Below are 22,905 nucleotides of genomic sequence, written 5' to 3'. Positions count from 1 at the left end.
ATGCTAGCTGAGGTTGACCTGCCCCAGACTGGAAAGCCAATTCAATTAGAAGCTTGACACACAGAGTGGAGCTCAGAACCAAGAGGAACTTACCCACAGCCCTTGGAAGTGGCAAGAAAGAGAACTCAGAGGATTTGTGGGTATCAATTTGCCTGTAATGCAGGAGACCCGGGTTCAGTCCCTGGGTTGGGAAGATATCCTGGAGAAGGGAATGGGTACCCACTCCAGTATTCTTGCCTAGAGAACCCCATGGACAGAGAAGCCTGCTGGGCTACAGTCCATGGTGCCATCAAGAGTTGGATGGGCTGAGTGGCTAACACTTTTCACTTCACCTTACTGAACACAGTGAGGCACTTGAGTCTCATCGTTATAGTGTCCTGGTGCTGACACTGTACCCAACTCAACACAGGGCATGGTCGATATTCATGCAGGAAATCAACATAACCCCCAGTGTGCAGTTTCATGTTGATCCATCTCACCTCCCACAAAGGCCAGAAAACAGGCGAGAAGGGCATTCTGGCCTAGGGAAAATAAACCCTTTCCCAGAAGCTGCTCTATAAGACAAAGTCCAGGACAAGTAAACAGAGATCAAAGAAGCTTCTGGGCCCCCTCACCACATCAGGGTCACGGCAGCCAGTACATCCCTACCAGGGCCATGGAGGGGGTTGAACAGAGTTGTGTCTGCCCAGTCTGCTGGGGCTTGTAGGGGACAGGGAGGGTTTGTGCATAAAATTTAAGAGACTGCAGGGACAAGATGGCTCTCTGGGATCTTTGACTGCTTCTTCTTGCTTCCTAATAACACAGAGGGCATTTCTGTCATTGCATCATAGGCTTAGGCTTTGGCATCTGAGAGATGTGGGTTTGAACACCTCCTCTTTCATTTGCTGTGGGACCAACATCCCAGGGACACATTGAGGATGAAATCAGATCATAAAGGGCTGAGAGCAGAGGGTGGCTCGTAGTCCACCCTTCATCGTGAAAGCGTGGCATTCATCTTCGTCTCCGCTGCTCCCGGTTCCTCTGCATCCCTGCCCAGAGAAACGATGAGGTTTGCTTCTGCTCTTCTTCCAAAAGCTGACCGCCCTAGAAGGCGCGTCACCCATTACGTATCCCCAGAACTGTCCAGACGGCCCTGGCAGGATGGCTAGAGTTGGTGCCGTCAGAAACAAGGATGTGGGCAGACACTTCCTAAATCATCATATCTGCCTCCCAGGTGACTATATGACTGTCTGAAAAGTTTGTTGATGATTAAAGAATTTTGACAAGAACACCTAATGAAGAGAAATTCATTTTTAATTGTGGCTTCTTGACACCTGCCACCGCATCACTGGTATTGCCCCTGTGCCACAGATCCGGGATTAAAATTCACAATTCACGCTGGCCGAGTGCGGTTCTAACCGAGGGCCACAGTCTGAGTCTGGCCGGGAGTTTACACAGCTGGGAATCCCCCTAGAGAAAGCTTTCACTGTCAATTTTTGATCCCTCAAATTGTAATACTTGCCCTGACCTTGTCTAATGTTTAATCTGTGTTTATCCAGCATTGTATTTACTCATGGTCTGAGTGAGGTGACAAGGCAGCAGGAGTCTTGAGATCACGCGCGGCACGATGGGGCTGCGGGGGCTCCTCTGCGTGTGCCTGGTGTCCCTGCTCGCCCTGCAGGCCGTGGCCGCTCAGGGTTCACCCACACGCAATCCCAAAGGTGGCAAGGTATGTGGGTATAGCCCTGGGCCAGAACCAGGCAGCTGAGCCTGGAAGGGAGCCCAGGGATGGGGGCTTTCCCCACCCACCTCGACTTCCTCTGAAGGGAGAGGACCCCCTAGCAGCACTGGGGAGATGAAGCTGGGGTGTTGAGGACACAGGCTACATCCCACTCCCATGCCTTAACAGATAGGCCCTGGTCCCCTGAGTGCTTGCATTCACACTTGCCCTGGTTTTGTTTTACAGAAGCGAATGGCTGTGGATGCAGTGAGTGTGGGTCTCGGCAAAGGGGTCTGTGGTGGGGCCATTATTACCGCCAGTTTCCCCCAGGTTTTGGGGCACGCCCCTGGGCAGGGGGACTCCCGACTCCCACAGACAGGGGCTCTCTAGCCACCTCAATTCCCATGGCACTGTTTCAGGCATACAGAATAGCACCCATGTCAGAGCTGGGTGCTGGGGGGCCCCCATCCTAGGCCACCTCCTGCACATCCCACTTTAGGCTGTCGATGGTGTGGTCATCCGCAGTTTGAAAGTCAACTGCAAAGTCACCTCTCGCTTCGCCCACTACATCATCACCAGCCAAGTGGTCAACAGCGCTGACACAGCCAAGGAAGTGTCCTTCAACGTGGAAATACCCAAGACGGCCTTCATCAGCGACTTTGCCATGTGCGTGCCTTGCCTGGTTCACCAGGCCCAGCCCACAGCCAGGGCTCCCCTCATACCCAAGGGCCAAGGGCCAGACCCAGCTCTGAGGGACTGAAAAGCCCTTTAGGGCCTGCTCTGGGCTGCCATCTTGGAGAGCAAACCAAAGCCTCTGACAGAATGTTTTCAGCCGAGGGCCCAGAAGCACAGGCCAGCACCCAAGGCTTACTGCTGGACCCTGTGGCCGGGCTGCCCACCTCCGTGCTAGGGTCCCTGAGCTACTCTGGGGTCAGCGGGAGACTGGCAGGGGAAGCCCTCCCCCAAGTGCTCACCTGGACAGGACCTCCTCAGTGCTACCCCCCGCCTCCATTCCCCCCCAACCCCGAACTGGGAGTGCCCCCGACTCAAGGCCCCATGTGGTGGGGGAGGGGCACTGCCCTGATGGCTTCTTCCTCCCTGCAGCACAGCAGATGAAAATGCCTTCACTGGAGACATAAAGGACAAAGTGACTGCATGGAAGCAATACCGGAAAGCAGCCATCTCAGGAGAGAATGCAGGACTTGTCAGGTGAGCTCTGGGCCCTGCCGGCCCAATCTCTAGTGCCACCCACCCCCTGCCAGCATGGATCTGAAGGCTGCAAGGTGTCTTGGGTGGAGGGCAGCCCCAGATGAGGGGATGGGAGTAAACTGGTCAAATCCACTGCTAGCACAGGTGTGCTGGACAAGACCTCTGGAGAAGGGGGCCCTGACTCTGGCCAGTCAGCTAAGGCAGGGTGAGGGTCAAAGAAGGCTGGGGGAAGCACTAAAAATAAGAGAAATTGATTCTGAGGAGTATGTTTTAAGTGACAAGGACCCACACGTCACTTACCATGTGACGTGTCTGGTTTTGGCCCTGGTGGCACATCCAGGGCCTCAGGGAGAACAATGGAGCAGTTCTCCATCCACATCATCGTCGGTCCACGGAGCAAGGCCACGTTCCGGCTGACCTATGAGGAGGTGCTGAGGCGGAAGCTCATGCAGTACGACATTGTCATCAAAGTCAAGCCCCAGCAGCTGGTGCAGCATTTTGAGGTAGCTCGCGGGTGACCACAGGCAGGCGTGAGGTCTCAGGAGCCAGGCTCTTGCCTTTCCCTCACTGTGGCTGCACATGTAAGCTCAGCACCCTCTGTGTGCAGTCCTGGGCACACAGGGAGGGTACTAACTCTTCCAGGTGGGCTCCAGTGGCTCTCTGTGGCTCCCTGAACCCTCCAGCCTTCTCCTTCTGAGCCTCAGCTTGCTCATCTGTTAAATGGGGGTTCTGTGTGTCCCAGAAGTGCTGCAAAGATCATGAGAGATAGTGAATGTTCAGGGATTTTGTAGGCAACTCCCAGACAGCCTGAGGGGCTGTCATTGTGGCTGGCACGTAAGTGGTGGCTGAGTTGAGGGGCACAGACATGCACATCTTCATTTGGCCAATATTTTTGGAATGCCTGTGACATGCCAGGCCCTGTGCTGAGAGCTGGGTGGGCGCTGCATATGGTGGGGGGGGCCAGGATACACGCTGGCTCTTGGCTGAGACTTGATGATGGTTCCCAAATGCGAGCCTTGGTGCAGGAGTTGTTTCAATGCCACAGATCGACGTGGACATCTTTGAGCCCCAGGGGATCAGGAAGCTGGATGTCGAGGCCTCCTTCCTCCCCAAGGAACTGGCTGCCCAACTTATCAAGAAGTCCTTCTCAGGGAAAAAGGTGCGTCAGATGGCGGAGCCCTCAGAGACTTCTCAGCCTAGCTCAACCAGGCAGGGGCTGCAGGCTGCCCTATGGGAGAGAGAAGAGAACTCAGCACTTCTGATTCTCAAAAGCCTAAGGCTGGGGAGGGTCTGTCTGCCTGGTCTGCAGCGAGTTGCTGGCTTGCTTAAGCCTCAGTTTCCTCTTTGCTTATCTCATACTCCTGGGAAAGCATTCACGGTATATAGGACACATGTGTAAACCTCAGCATTCCAAGACCCAGTGTTCTTGGAAACATGATTAAGTTTGGCAAGGATGTTGGCCTACCCAGTCACTTACCACTTGTCGCTTCCCACCCATCTACAAGAATTCCAGGAGCATCCTGCTTGCTCCTACCCCGGTTCCTCAGGAGTGCGGCATATGGATGGGTGATACCCAGCTAGTGCCCCGCTTCCTAACTTGCTCTCAACTAGAGCCAGGAGCAAACCGTTTATTCCCCACCCACCTTTGGTAGTGACTGTAACAGTTCACTTAGAAGAAATGTTTCCTACAGTTTTGGAGGGGTTCCTTAGAAACAAAATGCGACACGGTGGAGTGCTAGCAAACACTTGCTTTCAGTAGGGGACCAAGGGAATCATCTTTGTCTTCCTAGTAATTCTTTTCAAATATCTTTAATGAACATATTTTACTTTTATAACCAACAAACAAAATGTAAAAAGAAAGGGTCCTTAAGAAAAATGTGGAAAGTACGGAGGTACAGAAATGTACTGAGGACAGTTCAGTTCAGTTCAGTCACTCAGTCGTGTCCATCTCTTTGCGACCCCATGAACCACAGCACGCCAGGCCTCATTGTCCATCACCAACTCCCGGAGCTTACTCAACTTTTTCACTCTTCTCTTTCACTTTCATCAAGAGGTTCTTTAGCTCTTCTTCACTTTCTGCCATAAGGGTGGTGTCATCTGCATATCTGAGGTTATTTCTCCCGGCAATCTTGATTCCAGCTTGTGCTTCCTCCAGCCCAGTGTTTCTCATGATGTACTCTGCATAGAAGTTAAATAAGCAGGGTGACAATATACAGCCTTGACGTACTCCTTTTCTTATTTGGAACCAGTCTGTTGTTCCATGTCCAGTTCTAACTGTTGCTTCCTGACCTGCATATAGGTTTCTCAAGAGGCAGGTCAGGTGGTCTGGTATTCCCATCTCCTTCAGAATTTTCTGCAGGAGATTTCTGTGATCCACACAGTCAAAGGCTTTGGCATAGTCAGTAAAGCAGAAATAGATGTTTTTTTCTGAAACTTTCTTGCTTTTTCGATGATCCAGCAGATGTTGGCAATTTGATCTCTGGTTCCTCTGCCTTTTCTAAATCTAGCTTGAACATCTGGAGGTTCATGGTTCACATATTGCTGAAGCCTGGCTTGGAGAATTTTGAGTATTTACTAGCATGTGAGATGAATGCAATTGTGCGGTAGTTTGAGCATTCTTTGGCATTGCCTTTCTTTGGGATTGGAATGAAAACTGACCTTTTCCAGTCCTGTGGCCACTGCTGAGTTTTCCAGCAAACCACCCCCAATTTCCCTGAGCACCAGCACCAAGTTCAACCAGGCTGAAGCTCCCACTCTGGGCCCTTCCTTCTCCTTGTCTATCCAGGCAGGTTCCATTTTCCAGCACAGTGTTCTTTTTTCACTGAACATTATGAGATGCCAAGTGTCTCTCATCCTGGTATTATTTAAATTTTTGGCCACACCGTGTGGCTTGCGGGATCTTAGCTCCCCAACCAGGGATTGAACCTGGGCCCCCAGCAATGAAATCTCAGAGTCCTGACCACTGGATTGCCAGGGAATTTCCAACATGCTGCTGTTATTTTGTTTTTCATTGTGTACCCGAAATGGTGATACTTATTGTAGACAATTCCAATGATTCAGAAGCATGTGAGCAAAGAAACAGGTCTTCTCTCCTACTTTGCACAGGCGTGCACTCTCAGCAGCAGGGTGAGGGTCGCATGAGACTCATTCCTATGGCTATATACGACACACACACACATGCACACATCTTATGTTGTCCTTGCAAACCAGTAATGCCTCACACTCTCGCTTGTTCCAGGGTCACGTGCTTTTCCGCCCCACAGTGAGCCAGCAGCAAACCTGCCCCACGTGCTCTACAACCTTGCTGAATGGGGACTTCAAGGTGACTTACGATGTCAATCGGGATGATGCCTGTGACCTCCTGGTGAGTCTGAACTTCTAGCCTGAGACTTACGGGGCAGACAGGGGTCCTTTTGAGAGCGGCCTCACTCACCCGTTTGTGTTTCAGGTCGCCAATAACTACTTTGCCCACTTCTTTGCTCCCCAAAACCTAAAAAAACTGAACAAGAATGTGGTTTTTGTGATTGACATCAGCTCCTCCATGGAAGGCCAGAAAGTGAAGCAGGTAAATGGTGGCTCTGAACAGCCCAGTGGGAGCTTCTTCAACCCCATCGCCCACCCCGAACTAGTTTTGCCTGCAGAGCCTGGGTTTGGGACTTCTGTCCCTGGCCAGAGGCAGGGTAATCTAACAGGAAATCCCAGTGGTCAGGGCCACTTCTCACTGTGCAGCCATGAGCAAGTACACTCACTTCTCGATGGCAAGAATAGGAGCAAGGTGACAGGGCCCACAGAGTCATGACGTTTACCAGTGGGGGAGGGCTTGGAAGATGAGACCTGTGTTCTAGGCATGTGGGGATGATTACAGGGGTCCAGAGATGGCTTGCAGCTGGCAGCAGCCTCCCCTCCACACGCATGATCTGTGCCCTGTCCATGGCACAGTGAAACCATTGGTGGACAAGCAGGGTTTTAGAAACCCAGCCTCCAGGGGTCCTCTGTCGTAACCCTGCCCCCCTGAACTCCTGGTCATTTCCCTTTCCCACTGGGTCCCTTTGCCTTCTCCACGCCCTCAGCCACCCCAGGGCTCACTCAGCAGGAGGCTCCTCTCCTGTCACCACTAGCTTTCTTGCCCCTCCTGTTTGTCTGCCACATGCCTCTAACCCTGTGGGTCTTTTAACTGGGCATCTGGAGATTACAGAAGGCACTATCCTGGGGCCCTGTCCCTCCACTGACTGTCCTATCCTTACAGACCAAGGAGGCGCTCCATAAAATCCTGGGGGACATGCAGCCAGGGGACTACTTCGACCTGGTCCTCTTTGGGTCTGCAGTGCAGTCATGGAAGGGTTCGCTGGTGCAGGCATCTCCTGCCAACCTGGAGGCAGCTCGGAACTTCGTGCAGCAATTCTCCCTGGCCGGGGGTAGGGGCAGGGGTCTGGGGCCACCTTGATGCCACCTCTGTCCCCTCAGATTGAAGGCACACACTGATCTGCTTTCTCTTTTTTTGCAGCTACAAACCTGAATGGAGGTCTGCTTAGGGGAATTGAGATCTTGAACAAAGCTCAGCAAAGTCTCCCAGAACTCAGCAACCACGCCTCAATTCTCATCATGTTGACAGATGGCGAGCCCACAGAAGGTAAGTGCCATCAGGGATACCCTGGGAGGTGTTGGGTCTGCTCATTATGGAAGGCACTGGGGATGCCGTCTGGGGGCAGAGAGGCTAAGGGTAAAGCTGAGCACTTGTCTAAGAGCAGAGTTCAGACCATAAAGTCTGCAGAAGCTCCAAGGTGCTCCTCTGTCCTGAGGTGGGAAACTGGGAGTGTTTCTCCATGACACAGGGCTGGACGGGGCCCAGAAGGAGGGGCAGGACTCCTAGGCTGAATTTAATGAACTGTGTTTTCAGTACCTCACCAAGCACAGGAGTAGGGACCAAGAAGAGACACTAAGAGAACAAGAAACATCTTTGCCCTTAAGGAGTCCAGGGTCCACTGGGGGAAGCAGACCCAGGAACAGATGCTCTGTCAAGGGCTCTGAAAGAACAGGGTGCCAGGAGGCCAAAAGACCACAGACAAGGGGCACCTGACCCAGGCAGAGTCTCAGAAGGCCTCCTGGAGGAAGGTGAGCCCTGAGCTCCATCTGGAAGGAGGAGAGGAGAAGCAGGAAGGCATCCCTGGCAGAAGGGGCAGCTTGAACAAAACAAGGTTTGTGCACCGGCAAGGTCTGTGCAGGAAGTGCAGGCATGTATAAAGCAGGTAAAACAGAGTGGAAAGGTCAGCAGGCCCTCACAGGCCATGGGAGGAGCCGTGGAGGGTTTAAAATCAGATTTGCTCATGATGGATCCATGGAAATGGGCAGTCTTCTAGGAGCTCTGTTAGCAGCTATTGCATCACCCAGAGGAGACAGCAAGAGGCGTGGCCTCAAGAGGCTAGTGGGGACTGGAGATGGTCTAAGATGGGAGGCTTGGCCCCCAGAGGGTGCCCCAAGTTGCCCTCATGCCCCACATGCATCCCATCCCTACCTGGCTGTGTGGCTGCAGGGGTGATGGATCGTACCCAAATCCTCAAGAATGTCCGAGATGGCATCAAGGGCAGGTTCCCACTCTACAACTTGGGCTTTGGCCATGATGTGGACTTGAACTTCCTGGAGGTCATGTCCCTGGAGAACAATGGACGTGTCCAGAGAATCTACGAGGACCATGATGCTACCCAGCAGCTGCAGGTCTCCTCTCCCACAGCCCCTCAAAGTCACACCATGGGGATCAGAGCCTTGGCAGCCATGTACCCACCAGCCCAGAGCAGATAAAGCTCTGGTGTAGAGTTCAACTTAGCTGCGGGACCTTGAGCCAGTTCCTTAACCCCTGAGCCTGCAATTCCTTCTATAAGGCAGCGATCCTGACATACCACTTTGTGAGGGGGTTTCCTGTTGGATGCCTAGGGTGACCCACCAGCTCTGAGGCTGCACCCCCCCATTCCTGCAGGGTTTCTATGAGCAGGTAGCCAACCCCCTCCTGAGGGATGTGGAGTTGCTGTACCCCCGGGAAGCCGTCTCAGACCTGACCCAGCACCGCCATAAACAGTACTACGAAGGCTCGGAAATCATGGTGGCGGGGCGCATTGCTGACCACAAACTGAGCAGCTTCAAGGCGGACGTGCGAGCTCACGGGGTAAATAGAGGGCTGCAAAGGGTGGAGAGGCACTCAGAAGCTCCCCACCCCTGTGCCCTTGGCAACCTCTCTTTCCCCAGAGGAGTGCCCTCACCCCACCAGGCCACACACACCCCCAGGGCTGAACATTCTCCCAATGCAGTCATCCTGAGGGCAGGCTCAAGTGGCCTTGATAAGTGGTCATCCCTTGCAGCCAACTGGACCACCTGTTATTCCCCATGTCATTCCTCCTAAAGCATGAGGCAGTGAGAGGCTAGCGTCTTCCTTCTCAAGTGACACTATTTCCTGAGCACCTACTACACACTCAGCTTTGTACCACAGTGCAGTGCACGTGTGCACATGCACGCTCGGGGGTCCTGGAGACCTGGAGTCTAGCCGTCTGGTTGTAGCTGAGGGTTCAGGACTCCGGCTTTCAGTGAGGAAAGCTGAGCTAGACCTTGGCTCCAGGTGGGTGACATCGATCAAATGGGTCCGTGTCTCTAGGCCTTTCTGTACTATGAGGGTAAAACTGCACTAGAGAGTTGTGTGGAGTAAATGAAATAATCCTGTGCATGGCAAACCCCTGGGAAGAGGTGCCCCCATATCGTAGCTGAGGAGAAAAGGCACACTTGTGGGCTGCGGCAAGTTGAATGGGCATCTGGAGGAGCGGGGTGGGGTGGACACAGTTGCATGGTGGACTGGCCGGCTGTTTGCTGGCATCCCCCAGAGACAGTAACTCTATGAGAGCAGAGCCTGATCCTCCTCCCCTGGGATCCCCGAGGCCTGGGTCAACTTGGCTCACAGAGGGTGCTTGGCAACTTTTATGGAAGGAATGGATGGGTGAGGATGAGAAGTGCAGGCTTAGGAAAGACGGGGGATGGAATGCTGACAAAGGTTCACAGCCTCTCTCGCCCTCGCCTCTCTCAGGAGGGCCAAGAATTCATGACAACCTGCCTGGTGGACGAGGAAGAGATGAAGAAACTGCTCCGAGAACGGGGCCACATGCTGGAGAACCACGTTGAACGCCTGTGGGCCTACCTGACCATCCAGGAGCTGCTGGCCAAGCGGTACCAGCCCACTGGCTGCCTAGGGGAATGGGGGCACAACCGCCCAAGAGCACCCCCCACAACCCCTGGCTCTTTGAACTAAGAAGGGGTGGTTCTGAGTCTTGAACGTGTGAGCAGGTCAGATTTACTGTTCTCTGACTTTGCTCTCTAAGTTAATATCAACCAGGCAGTCAATGTGTGGGCGGGGCCTGCAGGGGGGCACAGGGCGGCCTGCCGTTTGCTCCTACTTAGCTCTGTGGGCGATGCTGCCCTTGCCCGTGGGGCTACTGTGTCCAGACACACTCAGTTCATCCTCACAACATACTGAGCACACCGGGGTTCAGAGAGGTTAGACCACTTGCCAGAATGTCACAGCTGTTGAATTCTGGGGCACATCCCCCAGCTCTACCAAACCTCCAGGTTTTCTCTATGAAACTGTTAGTCACTCAGTCATGTCCGACTCTGCAACCGCATGGACTATAGCCCTCCAGGCTCCTCTGTCCATGGAATTCTCCAGGCAAGAACACGGGATCTTCCCGACCCAGGGATCGAACCCAGGTCTCCCGTATTGCAGGCAGATTCTTTACCATCTGAGTCACCAAGGAAACCCATTTCTCTATGGGAGGCATTTAAATCATGAGGTCCTTGAAGGCAGCCCCTGAGTGGGGCCACTGCAGGGGCTTATTCCATGCCTGTTGAACAAGTGAACAACAGCAGGAAAGGACAAGGGAATGCAAGTTTACTGTCGTCCAAGCTGCAGGCCTGGAGCCGGTGTCTGTCTCGCAGGATGAAGTTGGAGGGCGAGGAGAAGGCCAACGTGTCAGCAAAGGCCCTGCAGATGTCATTGGCCTATCAGTTCGTGACCCCACTGACCTCCATGACCGTCAGGGGCATGACAGACCAGGACGGCCTGGAGCCCATCATTGATAAGCCCCTGGACGGTATGGGCTGGCTGAGGGGAGGCTGTGGGCATGGGGAGGCTTCTGAGAACCAAAAGCCTCCAGGGCGTTAATTCTCTTTCCTTTCTCTCCTTTCTAGATTCTCTGCCCTTGGGTGAGTTTTTAAATCATGTTGACTTTTGCAAGGGGCTCTGGGTGGCTGGGCAAGTGGCGCAGTTCTGGCCACCAGACACACAGATCCCCTCCCCACACCTGCCTGGCTCCAGCCTTTCTTGGTCTCTTCCTTCCCTGAGATGCCCTTCCCCACTTTGTTGTAACCAAACTGTTGCTACCTGAGTGTTTGGGGAGCCCTCACACAGCCTGAACCCCTCCACTCCCGGGCCTTCTTTGGGGCCCTTAGTGTGAGCATCCGTTTGCAAGGAGGACTGGGACCCCCAGGAGAAGGGCTGGGACCCCTAGGAGAGGGCTGAGTCCCACAGGAGGAGGGCTGGGACCCCCAGGAAGAGGGCTGCCCAGGCCTGACTGAGGTTTTGGCCCAGTTGCCCTTGGAGCAGGGAGGGTGACGCTGTCCTCTGTCCTTGTCCTCTACAGAGATGGTGGGACCCAGAAAGAGTAAGTGGCCGTCACCCTGACAACGCACGTCTTACCTCTGCTCCACGGGACCACCCTCAGTCCTGAGCAAAGCCCAGGGTGTTGCCCATCTAAGGCTGTCTCTCTCTGCTCCAGTGCTCCTCGCTCCCTCTCGCTGGGAGCCCTCAGAACTCTCCCCCTGACCCAGGCCTGGCCTCCCAACCCCAGAGCCACCAGCCCACCAGGTCCTCATGAAGGAGACCGAGCTGGGGCCAGGACACTGGTAGTGGTGATTTAGTTGCTCAGTCATGTCTGACTCTTGCAACCCCAGGGACTATATAGCCCACTGGGCTCCTCTGTCAATGGGATTTCCCAAACAAGAATACTTGTTTGGGTTGCCATTTTCTTCTCCAGGCCAGGCCATTGCTCTGGGCCAAACTTCCATTCCCACATCCCGAGAGGTGTCAAAGTCTCCATGTCCACTCGTGCACCCGCGGCCTCGGGCCAGCCTGCCTGGGTGGGAGGGGCCCCAGAGAAGGAGCCACCAGCTGCAGGGAAAGCCTGGCCACCTCCCTTCTAAAGGCCGTTCACTCTTGCTGCTCAGCCTTCATGCTACAGGCCTCCCAGCCTGCTCCAACGCACTCCAGCCTCGACATCAAGAAGTTGCCAGACCAAGTGACTGGCGGTGAGTCCTTGGGAGGGTCTGAGGGACATTCCTGCCTGGCTGAACCCTTGTTCCCAGCTGGCCCCATCTGCCTAACGCTCAGTCTAACGGACTCCATGCTGTGCCCTCAGTGGATACTGACCCGCACTTCCTCATCCACGTGCCCCAGAAAGAGGACACTCTGTGCTTCAACATCAACGAGGAGCCTGGTGTGGTCCTGAGCCTGGTGCAGGATCCTGACACAGGTACTGGTGACATCACACCCCCTGCCAGAGAGGGTGGGGCCCAGGCTCCTCTGCCCTCAGCGTTCAGCCATAACCAGGAAGGACAGTGGTTGTGGCCCCCACTGCCCACACCCAGTGTACCCGCCACCTGGCTGGGCTCAGCCTGCCGCCGTCACACCCCACCCACCTGCCTGGGCGCTACATAGGGCCAGCTTTGTGGGCATGCGACCTGTGCAGGTGCACGGAACCGTGCATGGGAAGGGCCCCATGCTTGATTTAATGCTCTGCAGTTGCATCCTGAAATTCTTAATTTTTGAAGGAGGGGCCCCTTGTTTTCATTTTGTACCGAGTCCTGTAAATTATCCTGTGACCCTGCTGCATACCCCTCCCTTGGCCCTTCATGGCTGCAGGGGTCTTGGAGTCAACCTCCCCGCTGCCCCCGGGCTCCAGTGATGAGAACAATGCCCTCTCCATATCTTGGATGCTTCTCCCACCCTCCCAGTCCATTCAGGTCATCTGCACATGTTTGTTGAGCACATCCAAAGGGCTGGGGACACAATGGAAACCCGGACAGAGTCCCTGCTCTCGTGGAGTTTAGGGAAGGGAGATAAACAGGTGAACAGATTCTTAGGTGACCATTTCAGAGCATGAGACAAGGATAGTTTTGGGACAGTGACAATGGGGAGGGGGCTGCTTGCTGCCCAGTTCAGAGGAGGCCTCTGTGGAGAGGCCCTAAGACTCACCTACAGCACCTGCCCTGCGTCATGGAGAATAAGCAGCTCCAAGGCCTGTCCTGGGGAGGCGAGACCTCCTTCAGAGCGCAGAACAGAGCATTCTAATCTCAGAGAGGGTGGTGGGAAGGGAGGCAGGCGGTGCTGTGTGTGGCCTGCACCTGTCCTGAAAGCCTACCTCCTTGGGTGCTGAGGCTCTCAGTGACCAAAGAGGGAGGGCAGGAGCAAAGACTGGCTGGCAGGGTTCTGGTGAGAGCTGGCCCCCGACCTGATGACCCTTCACCCTACTGCAGGCTTCTCAGTGAACGGGCAGCTCATCGGCAACGAGGCCGGGAGCCCTGGGAAGCATGAGGGCACGTACTTCGGGCGTCTGGGGATCGCAAACCCCGCAACTGACTTCCAGCTGGAAGTGACTCCTCAGAACATTACGCTGAACCCTGGGTCTGGCGGGCCCGTGTTCTCCTGGAGGGACCAGGCCTTCCTGCGGCAAAATGAGTAACCAGCTTAGGCGGGGGCCTGGGAAGGGAGGCAGGGGTGAGTGTGGTGAGGGCCAAGGCATGAAGCCCCAGAGCCAGCCCCACCCCCCGAGCCTGTGGACCCTCATTCCCTGAGCTCTGTCTGTGAGTGAGGTCATAAGGCCTCCGTGCAGACATGCTGGGCCCTGTGAACCATTCCCGACCCCTCACTCCCAATTTCCTTTGGTTCCGGGATGCGTGTCTCTGGGCCTGGCTGCCTGAGCTCCTGTGGCACCCTCGCCCCACAGTCCTGTCTCCACCAAACCAAGCAATTCATCCTCCCAGGCCCAGCGCAAGGGCCACCTCTTCCCTGAACCCATCCTGGTCTCTTCCTCTGCTGAACTTGTGTTCTCTGGGCTTGTCTTTCAGCGCTGTCTTAGTATGACTTGTTTAGTGTTTGTTCTTTCCTTCACTCATTTATCTGTAAACACTGCCGAGCATCAGAGCCCAGTGCTGCTCAGTGGAGCTATAGGGAGAGGTGGGCAGGGTCCAGTATAGTGGATCATATGATGAGTCAAAGAACACAGACTCATACTTGACAGGCTGGAGTAGAAGTCCTGGCTCTGTCACTCACCAGCTATGTGAACTCGAGCAACTTCTTAACCTCTTTGAGCTGTGGTCCTCACAGGATCAAAGGGGGAATTGAATGATATAGTTTCAATGGAGGGCTTAGCACAGGGCCTGTACAGAATATACCCAGCAGCAACATGTGGGAAGAAGTGTGGAGCAAGAAATACTCAACCATCTCAGAGGAGAGGGGGTCATAAGAGCTGGGTCCCAAGGACAAGAGCAGCTGAACGGAGGGGTGCAGTGAAGCTGCATCCACCCTCATGGCACCCGGCCCCACAGGGTGCTGGTGACCATCAACAGGAAGAGGAACCTGGTGGTGTCTGTGGAGGACGGGGGCACCTTCGAGGTCGTCCTGCACCGGGTGTGGAGGGGGAGTGCTGTCCGCCAGGACTTCCTGGGCTTCTATGTGCTGGATAGTCACCGGATGTCAGCACGGACACACGGGCTGCTGGGTATGTCCGGCTGGCCAGGCTGGCAGAGCTGTGGGGGGTGGCGTGTTAGGACTCACCATGGGTCAGCTTTGCGAGGCACCAGGACAGGTGCACCTCCAACGTGGCCTCCAAGGCTCAGAGCTCCAAAGAGGGTCCTGGTGACGGCTTGTCCCTCAAAGAGGCTGTAATCAAACACAGTGAAACTAAAGCTTAAGTGAGCCTGAGAGCATGTAAGGAGAGGTCCAATTAGAAAAGAGAAAGGTCCAGTGGACTCCCAGACACCTCCTGGGTGGGATGGGTCATGGCCACACTGCTTCTCTTTGTGGCCTTCCTGCAGACCCTGCTCTCTACCCCTCCCTCCCCTCTCCCCAGCCATATTCCTTTGGAATTCCTATAGAAGCAACATATCTGCTTCTTTATAGTAAGTGAACTAGAGGTGGCTTTGGATGTTAAAATTTATCAGAAACAGTCAAGCCCTTGGGAAAAAATAGTGCCATAACTCTAAACCTCCAGGGAGCACCTGGTGAGCACAGGGCAGCAAGGCCCCCGATGGTAACCACGGTCTTGTGCATGCCTTTCCAGGACAATTCTTCCACCCCTTTGATTATAAAGTGTCCGACCTCCACCCAGGCTCTGACCCCACAAAAACAGATGCCACAATGGTGGTGAAGAACCGCCGCCTGACGGTCACCAGGTGGGTCTCCCAGCATCTCTGCCCTTGGCCTTCTCCATCATTGGTCCAGGTCTTCTTCTAGGTGTCACATGGGTCGGGTGGGCGTCCTGGGGAGGTACAGCCCTGCTGGATCCAAAAGGTGACCCCAGCTGGCATATTTCTCCTCAGGGGCTTGCAAAAAGACTACAGGAAGGACCCCCGACATGGGGCTGAGGTGACCTGCTGGTTCATTCACAACAATGGGGATGGGCTGATTGACGGCATCCACACTGACTATATCGTCCCTGACATCTTCTGAGCTCCAGCTGGCACACCCATCCTCCCTTGGGACCACGGCAGAGGGGCAGGGTAGCATCCTGACCTGCTGCACTGGCCACACCTTCCCGTTCAAGCTGGTCTCCTATGTCAAAGCACTCATGATTTCCATTAAAGAGAAGCTATGTTTAGCTCAGCCTGGCTGCTTTTGGGGAACAGGGGGTGGCAAGGAGGCAACCCAAGATGTTGCTCCTCAGAAGGGCTCAGGAGTCACAGCAGACCTGGAGGCCGGGAGGGAGCCTGCACCAACTCTGCCTCCACCCCCACCCCCATTCTCTGTAGCCGTCTGGCCCTGTGCCCTCTGAATGCCCGAGTGTCCCATGCACATGGCTTCCCCTATTGGTCCAGAGACCAAAGGACACGCTGGCGGATTGTATAGGAATGACCCACAATGGCCAAAGCTGCCCCAGTGCTTCCTGCAGTCAGGTACTGTTTTCAGTGCCTTTGCTGAATTAACTGAATATATACATACTCCCAACAGCGCTAGGGCTTCCCTGGTGACTGAGACGGTAAAGAATTTCCCTGCAAAGCGGGAGACCTTGGGTTCAGTCCTTGGGTTGAGAAGATCCCCTGGAGAAGGGAAGGGCAACTCACTCTGGTATTCTTGCCTGGAGAATCTATGGACAGAGGAGCCTGGCGGGCTGCAGTCCAGGGGGTTGCTAAGAGTTGGACACGACTGACTGACATACTTTCACTTCCATGCTCCCAACAGCCCTAGGGGACACTTTTGTCATGACTGTTTATATCCGAGGTTAGGTAACTTGTCGCAAATCCCTCATGGTTTAAGTGGTGGAACTGGGATTTGAACCGATTCTATCTGGCATCAGCATCTATGTGCTTAACCACTCCATGTAAATTTTCTGGCGGCTGACGGCCAAAGTTTGTTCCAGATCTTTCTGAGTTCAGTTCAGTTCAGTCGCTCAGTTGTGTCCGACTCTTTGTGACCGAATGGACTGCAGCACGCCAGGCCTTCCTGTCCATCACCAACTCCCGGAGCTTACTCAAACTTATGTCCATTGAGTCGGTGATGCCATCCAACAATCTCATCCTCTGTCATTCCCTTCTCCTCCCGCTTTCAATCTTTCCCAGCATCAGGGTCTTTTCAAATGAATCAGTTCTTTGCATCAGGTGGCCAAAGTGTAGGAGTTTCAGCTTCAGCGTCCTTCCAATGAACACTCAGGACTGATCTCCTTAGGATGGACTGGCTGGATCTCCTTGCTCTCCAAGGGACTCTCAAAAGTCTTCTCCAACACCACAGTTCAAAAGCATCAATTCTTTGGCACTCAGCTTTATAGTCCAATTCTCACATCCATACATGACTACTGGAAAAAACAGCTTTGACTAGACAGACCTTTGTTGGCAAAGTAATGTCTCTGCTTTTTAATATGCTGTCTAGGTTGGTCATAACTTTCCTTCCAAACACCAAGTGTCTTTTATTTTCATGGCTGCAGTCACCATCTGTAATGATTTTGGAGCCCCCAAAAATAAAGTCTGTCATTGTTTCCATTGTTCCCCCATCTATTTGCCATGAAGTGATGGGACCAGATGCCATTATCTTACTTTTCTGAATGTTGAGTTTTGAGCCAACTTTTTCACTCTCCTCTTTCACTTTCATCTTTTCACTTTCATCACTAAAGAGGCTCTTTAGTTCTTTGCTTTCTGCCATAAGGGTGGTGTTATCTGCATATCTGAGGTTATTGATATTTCTCCCGGCAATTTTGATTCCAGCTTGTGCTTCATGCTGGACTGAAGGAAGCATGATATACTCTCATGATGTACCCTGCATATAAGTTAAATAAGCAGGGTGAAAATATACAGCCTTGATGTACTCCTTTTCCTATTTGGAACCAGTCTGTTGTTCCATGTCCAGTTGTAACTGTTGCTTCCTGGCCTGCATACAGATTTCTCAGGAGGCAGGTAAGGTGGTCTGCTATTTCCATCTCTTAAAGAATTTTCCATAGTTTGTTGTGATCCACACAGTCAAAGACTTTGGCATAGTCAATAAAGCAGAAATAGATGTTTTCCTGGTATTCTCTTGCTTTTTTGACGATTCAACAGATGTTGGCAATTTGATCTCTGGTTCCTCTGCCTTTTCTAAAACCAGTTTGAGCATCTGGAAATTCATGGTTCACATGCTGTTGAAGCCTGGCTTGGAGAATTTTGAGTATTTACTAGCATGTGGAGATGAGTGCAATTGTGCAGTAGTTTGAGCATTCTTTGGCATTGCCTTTCTTTGGGATTGGAATGAAAACTGACCTTTTCCAGTCCTGTGGCCCCTGCTGAGTTATCCAAATTTGCTGGCATATTAAGTACAACACTTTCACAGCATCATCTTTCAGGATTTGAAATAGCTCAACTGGAATTCCACCACCTCCACTAGCTTTGTTCATAGTGATGCTTCCTAAGGCCCACTTGACTTCACATTCCAGGATGTCTGGCTCTAGGTGAGTGATCACAGCATCGTGGTTATCTGGGTCATGAAGATCTTTTTTGTATAGTTCTTCTGTGTATTCCTGCCACCTCTTCTTAATATCTTCTGCTTCTGTTAGGTCCATACCATTTCTGTCCTTTATTGTGCCCATCTTTGCATGGAATGTTCCCTTGGTATCTCTAATTTTCTTGAAGAGATCTCTAGTCTTTCCCATTCTCTTGTTTTCCTCTATTTCTTTGCATTGATCACTGAGGAAAGCTTTCTTATCTCCTTGCTATTCTTTGGAATTCTGAAATCAAATAGGTATATCTTTCCTTTTCTCCTTTGGTTTTTGCTTCTCTTCTTTTCACAGCTATTTGTAAGGCCTCCTCAGACAACCATTTTGCCTTTTTGCATTTCTTTTTCTTGGTGATGGTCTTGATCACTGCCTGTACAATGTCACGAACCTCTGTCCATAGTTCTTCAGGCACTCTATCAGATCTAATCCCTTGAATCTATTTCTCATTTTCAGTGTATAATCATAAGGGATTTGATTTAGGTCATACCTGAATGATTTAGTCATTTTCCCTATTTCTTCAATTTAAGTCTGAATTTGGCAATAAGGAGTTCATGATCTGAGCCACAGTCAGCTCCTGTCTTGTTCTTGTTGACTGTATAGAGCTTCTCCATCTTTGGCTGCAAAGAATATAATCAATCTGATTTCGGTGTTGACCATCTGGTGATGTCTGTGTGTAGAGTCTCCTCTTGTGTTGTTGGAAGAGGGTGTTTGCGAAGACCAGTGTGTTCTCTTGGCAAAACTCTATTAGTCTTTGCCCTGCTTCATTCTGTATTCCAAGGCCAAATTTGCCTGTTACTCCAGGTATTTCTTGACTTCCTACTTTTGCATTCCAGTCTCCTATAATGAAAAGGACATCTTTTTTGGGTGTCAGTTCTAAAAGGTCTTGTAGGTCTTCATAGAACCATTCAAGTTCAGCTTCTTCAGCATTATTAGTCAGGCCATAGACTTGGATTACTGTGATATTGAATGGTTTGCCTTGGAAATGAACAGAGATCATTTTGTCATTTCATTTTTGAGATTTCATCCAAGTACTGCATTTCAGACTCTTGTTGACTATGATAGCTACTCCATTTCTTCTAAGGAATTCTTGCCCACAGTAGTAGCTTTAATGGTCATCCGAATTAAATTCACCCATTCCAGTCCATTTTAGTTGATTCCTAAAATGTCAACATTCACTCTTGCCATCTCCTGTTTGACCACTTCCAATTTGCCTTGATTTGTGGACCTAACAATATTGCAGGTTCCTATGCAATATTGCTCTTTACAGCATTGGAATTTACTTCTATCACCAGTCACATCCACAACTGGTGTTGTTTTTGCTTTGGCTCCGTCTCTTCATTCTTTCTGGAGTTATTTCTCCACTGATTTCCAGTAGCATATTGGACACCTACCAACCTGGGGAGTTCATCTTCCAGTGTCCTATCTTTTTGCCATTTTAATACTGTTCATGGGGTTCTCAAGACAAGAATACTGAAGTGGTTTGCCATTCCCTCCTCCAGTGGACCACATTTTGTCAGAGCTTTCCACCATGACCCGTCTATCTTGGGTGGCACCACATGACATGGCTCATAGTTTCATTGAGTTTGACAATGCTGTGTTCCATATGATCAGATTGGTTAGTTTTCTGTGATTGTGGTTTTCATTCATTCTGTCCTCTGATGGAGAAGGATAAGAGGCTTATGGAACCTTCCTGATGGGAGAGACTGAGAGGAAACTGGGTCTAGTTCTGATGGGTGGGGCCATGCTTAGTAAATCTTGAATCCAATTTTCTGTTGATGGGCGGGGCTGCGTTCCCTCCATGTTATTTGACCTGAGGCCAAACTATGGTGGAGGTAATGAAGATAATGGTGACCTCCTTCAAAAGGTCCCAGGCACGCACTGCTGCACTCAGGGCCCCCAGCCTGCAGCAGGCCACCACTGACCCACACCTCCGCCGGAGGCTCCTGGACACTCACGGGCGAGTCTGGGTCCGTCTCCTGTGGGATCACTGCTCCTTTCTCCTGGGTCCTGGTGTGCACACGGTTGTGTTTGTGTGCTCCATGACTCTGTCTCCCCAGTCCTGTGTAAGCTCTGGTGGCTCTATGCTGGGGTTAATGGTGACCTCCTCCAGGAGGACTTATGCCAGACCCAGGTCTACTGCACCCAGAGCCCCTGCCCCTGCAGCAGTCCACTGCTGACCTGCACCCACAGGAGACACTCAAACACAGTTCTGTCTTAGTCTCTGTCGGGTCTCTGGGTCCTGGTGCGCCCAAGGTTTGTTTGAGCCCTCTGAGGGTCTCTGGTGGGTATGGGGTTTGATTCTAAATGTGATTTCGTGATTTCACCCCTCCTACCATCTTGCTGAGACTTCTCCTTTGCCCGTGGAAGTGGGGTATCTCCTCAAAGTCGCTCCAGCACCACGAAGCTGCCACTCCAGATCTAGATCTTTCTAAGTATTACTTACCATGAGCATGTGAAAAAAAATATATATATATAATATATGGACTTGGAGTCCTGAAGAAGTCCTGCCAGGAACTAGAGGCTCACTCACTGCAGTCAGGGCCTCAGGAAGCAGTTCCCAGGCCTCCATCCTCCACTGGATTTCCCAGCTGGGGGTTGGCACTTCTGGGAGCAGGCAAATCTCCCCAAAGCAGAGACAGCCACTGCCCAGAAGCTCTGACTTCATGAATAGCAGCCCACTGACTCCTCACAATGGGGCCTGGAATGACCCCTTCAGAATTTCTTTCCTGGCTTTGTCTGGGGGCCCAGTTGAAATGTGAAATTACAGGGTGTGGGGAGATGACCTTGTACTTTGGGGAGCCACTGGCCCTTCTGGCAAAGTGTGATGGGCCTCTACTCCCTTCTTTCCAGAGCATTGCTGTTTTTCTGGTCTTCTGTCTGGTTCCTGCCCCAAATGAGGACTCAGATTGACAGCACAGAGGCTGAGGCCCAGGGCTGCCCCAGGCCCAGGGACATAGAGCCCTGAGGGACAGCCCGTGAAGGTTCAGAGCCTAGCCCACTGTTTGGAGTATTCTGGGCTTCTTAAGGGAGGGCCATGGCCTGCCAGATGGCTGGTCATCCTGAGCAAAGCCCTGCCTAACTAGGGCCTCTTTTTCCCATCCTATAGAGTAGAAATAGGGTGAACCTGAAGATGTCTTAGATTCCATTTAATTCCAAATTCTGTCTAATGACTCTGGCTCCCTCAAGTCCCCAGATGTCCCTCAGGGGCCTCTTGAGCAACCTCAGAATTTCCTATTATGAGTTGTTCCTCCCACAAAGCTCTAAGTAGTGAGGGATGAGGTGGCAGCCTGGAGGAAAGGGGCTGGGGGCGGGCATGAGGAGGGGCTGCTGGGCAATGCTGGCAGGACAACAGTTCTGCCACAGCCCCAGGGCCTAGCGGTCAGTGACTGCAGACACTGAAGGTGATTGCATGAACCATGTGGAAGGGCCCTTCTTCTTTCTGCTCCCAGGTGTCAGCCCAGAGCTGGGTGCCTGGTGGTAGTAGGGGTCACTATAAGAATTCAAGAGGCCGGAGGAAAGCAGGGACCCTCAGCTGGGCATCAGCAGTTCCCTTTGTTGATCTACCATCATTTTGCTAAGGTGGCAACTCTCTGTCTTTGCTTCTGTGGCTGCTGCCATTTCCAGTCACTAGTCCCCTCTTTCCTTGTGGCTTCTGCTGCCTCCTAGCTTCTGTTTCCTCACTCCATTTCTCTGCCCCCAGGAGTCAACTCTCTCTGTACATACCACAGTCAAATGAAGTCTTGGCTTTCAGTCAAGACCATAGTCTGATCCATACATGAGCTATCCTGTGACTAGGCATTCTCATTATCTCTGCTCAGTGGTGGCCAAGTGGGAGGGTCACTGGGTCATTTTGTTCAGAAAAGTATGGCCAGCACATGATGGCCACTCTGGAAGGTCTAGGGGCTGGCAGGGCTCTGGGATGGCCCAGAAGGACCCAGCCCCCACTGGGAGGCACTAAGACCGTGCCTCTGAGGCTGCCATGGTCCTGGACCACAACTCCAGCCTCACTGGGGACTTCTGGGAGAATGATCCTCCAAAGGGCCAAGGGCAGCTGAGTTCCTGGTCAGACTGAGAACACAGGGAGGAACACGACACATGGCCTGGTCTTCCAGGTGCTCAGAGTCTAGAGACAGTGATCAGATCCAAACATGCGAACCTCAACCAAACATTAACAGTAGAATGTAGGCCCTTTGGGAGCTTGGAGCCTGGAGCAGGGCTGTCTGTGCTCAGCTAGGGGACAAAAAAGGAAGAAGACATTTGGAGGGACAGAGAGAAGAGATGTGAGGTACAGAGAAGCGGAAGGTGGGAAAAGTTACCTTCAGAAAGCAACTTGGAGCTGGATCACAGGACTCGGGGATTGTCTTTCCCAAGGGGCACAGGAATCATAGAGGGTAATGAGGAAGGAGTCAGCCATGGAGATCCGAGTCTCAGGGTGGTAAGTCTGGTTTTGGGCCCTGGCCCTGATAAGTCTGGTTTTGGGCCCTGGAGAAGGGAGGTGAGATAACTGTGATCCAGGAGGCCAGACCAGAGGCTGTGCCCATGATGTGGTGACAATGCTGAGATGCCTTTTGTTTTAAATGTGAGTCCATATTCCATCATCATCACCCCCTCCCAGAGGGTCTCTGGGCCCGTTTGTCAACGCAATACTTCTGGCTTCCCCATGGGGCTCCGTGTCCCATGGCCACTGGGTGTGAAGCCCTAACACTGTGGATGATACCCACCGAGTTACCTTGG

At 52.5% G+C, this 22,905-nt stretch overlaps 1 protein-coding gene and 1 long non-coding RNA gene across 3 annotated transcripts; one reads left to right on the top strand and one right to left on the bottom strand.

The window, feature by feature from the left end:
• The first annotated feature begins 2,832 nt into the window (after positions 1 to 2,832).
• Positions 2,833 to 15,665, top strand: ITIH1 (inter-alpha-trypsin inhibitor heavy chain 1). Of its 2 annotated transcripts, none has more exons than XM_070358897.1 (18): positions 2,833 to 3,411; positions 3,954 to 4,067; positions 6,147 to 6,272; positions 6,357 to 6,473; positions 7,155 to 7,323; positions 7,413 to 7,538; positions 8,439 to 8,620; positions 8,880 to 9,065; positions 9,972 to 10,111; positions 10,877 to 11,031; positions 11,129 to 11,143; positions 11,581 to 11,601; positions 12,164 to 12,244; positions 12,355 to 12,468; positions 13,472 to 13,673; positions 14,543 to 14,715; positions 15,277 to 15,388; positions 15,536 to 15,665. In XM_070358897.1, the coding sequence occupies exons 1-18, from the start codon at positions 3,265 to 3,267 to the stop codon at positions 15,663 to 15,665; spliced, it is 2,310 nt and encodes a 769-aa protein (XP_070214998.1). In that variant the 5' UTR covers positions 2,833 to 3,264. The 2 variants fall into 2 exon arrangements, with proteins under 2 accessions (XP_070214998.1, XP_070214999.1); XM_070358898.1 differs by having other exon boundaries at positions 3,250 to 3,411; positions 9,975 to 10,111.
• Positions 3,291 to 22,637, bottom strand: LOC138984615 (uncharacterized). Its single transcript, XR_011461853.1, has 4 exons — positions 22,488 to 22,637; positions 14,772 to 14,876; positions 8,421 to 8,557; positions 3,291 to 4,136 (listed from the first exon to the last, which is right to left on the bottom strand). It is a non-coding gene; the product is annotated as an uncharacterized lncRNA (long non-coding RNA).
• Between the last annotated feature and the right edge of the window lie 268 nt (positions 22,638 to 22,905).

This window comes from Bos mutus, chromosome 22 (assembly GCF_027580195.1).
Source record: "Bos mutus isolate GX-2022 chromosome 22, NWIPB_WYAK_1.1, whole genome shotgun sequence".
Lineage (NCBI taxonomy): Eukaryota > Metazoa > Chordata > Mammalia > Artiodactyla > Bovidae > Bos > Bos mutus.
The sequence above is the reverse complement of the archived record's forward strand: the minus strand, read 5'-3'. Positions and strand labels throughout refer to the sequence as shown.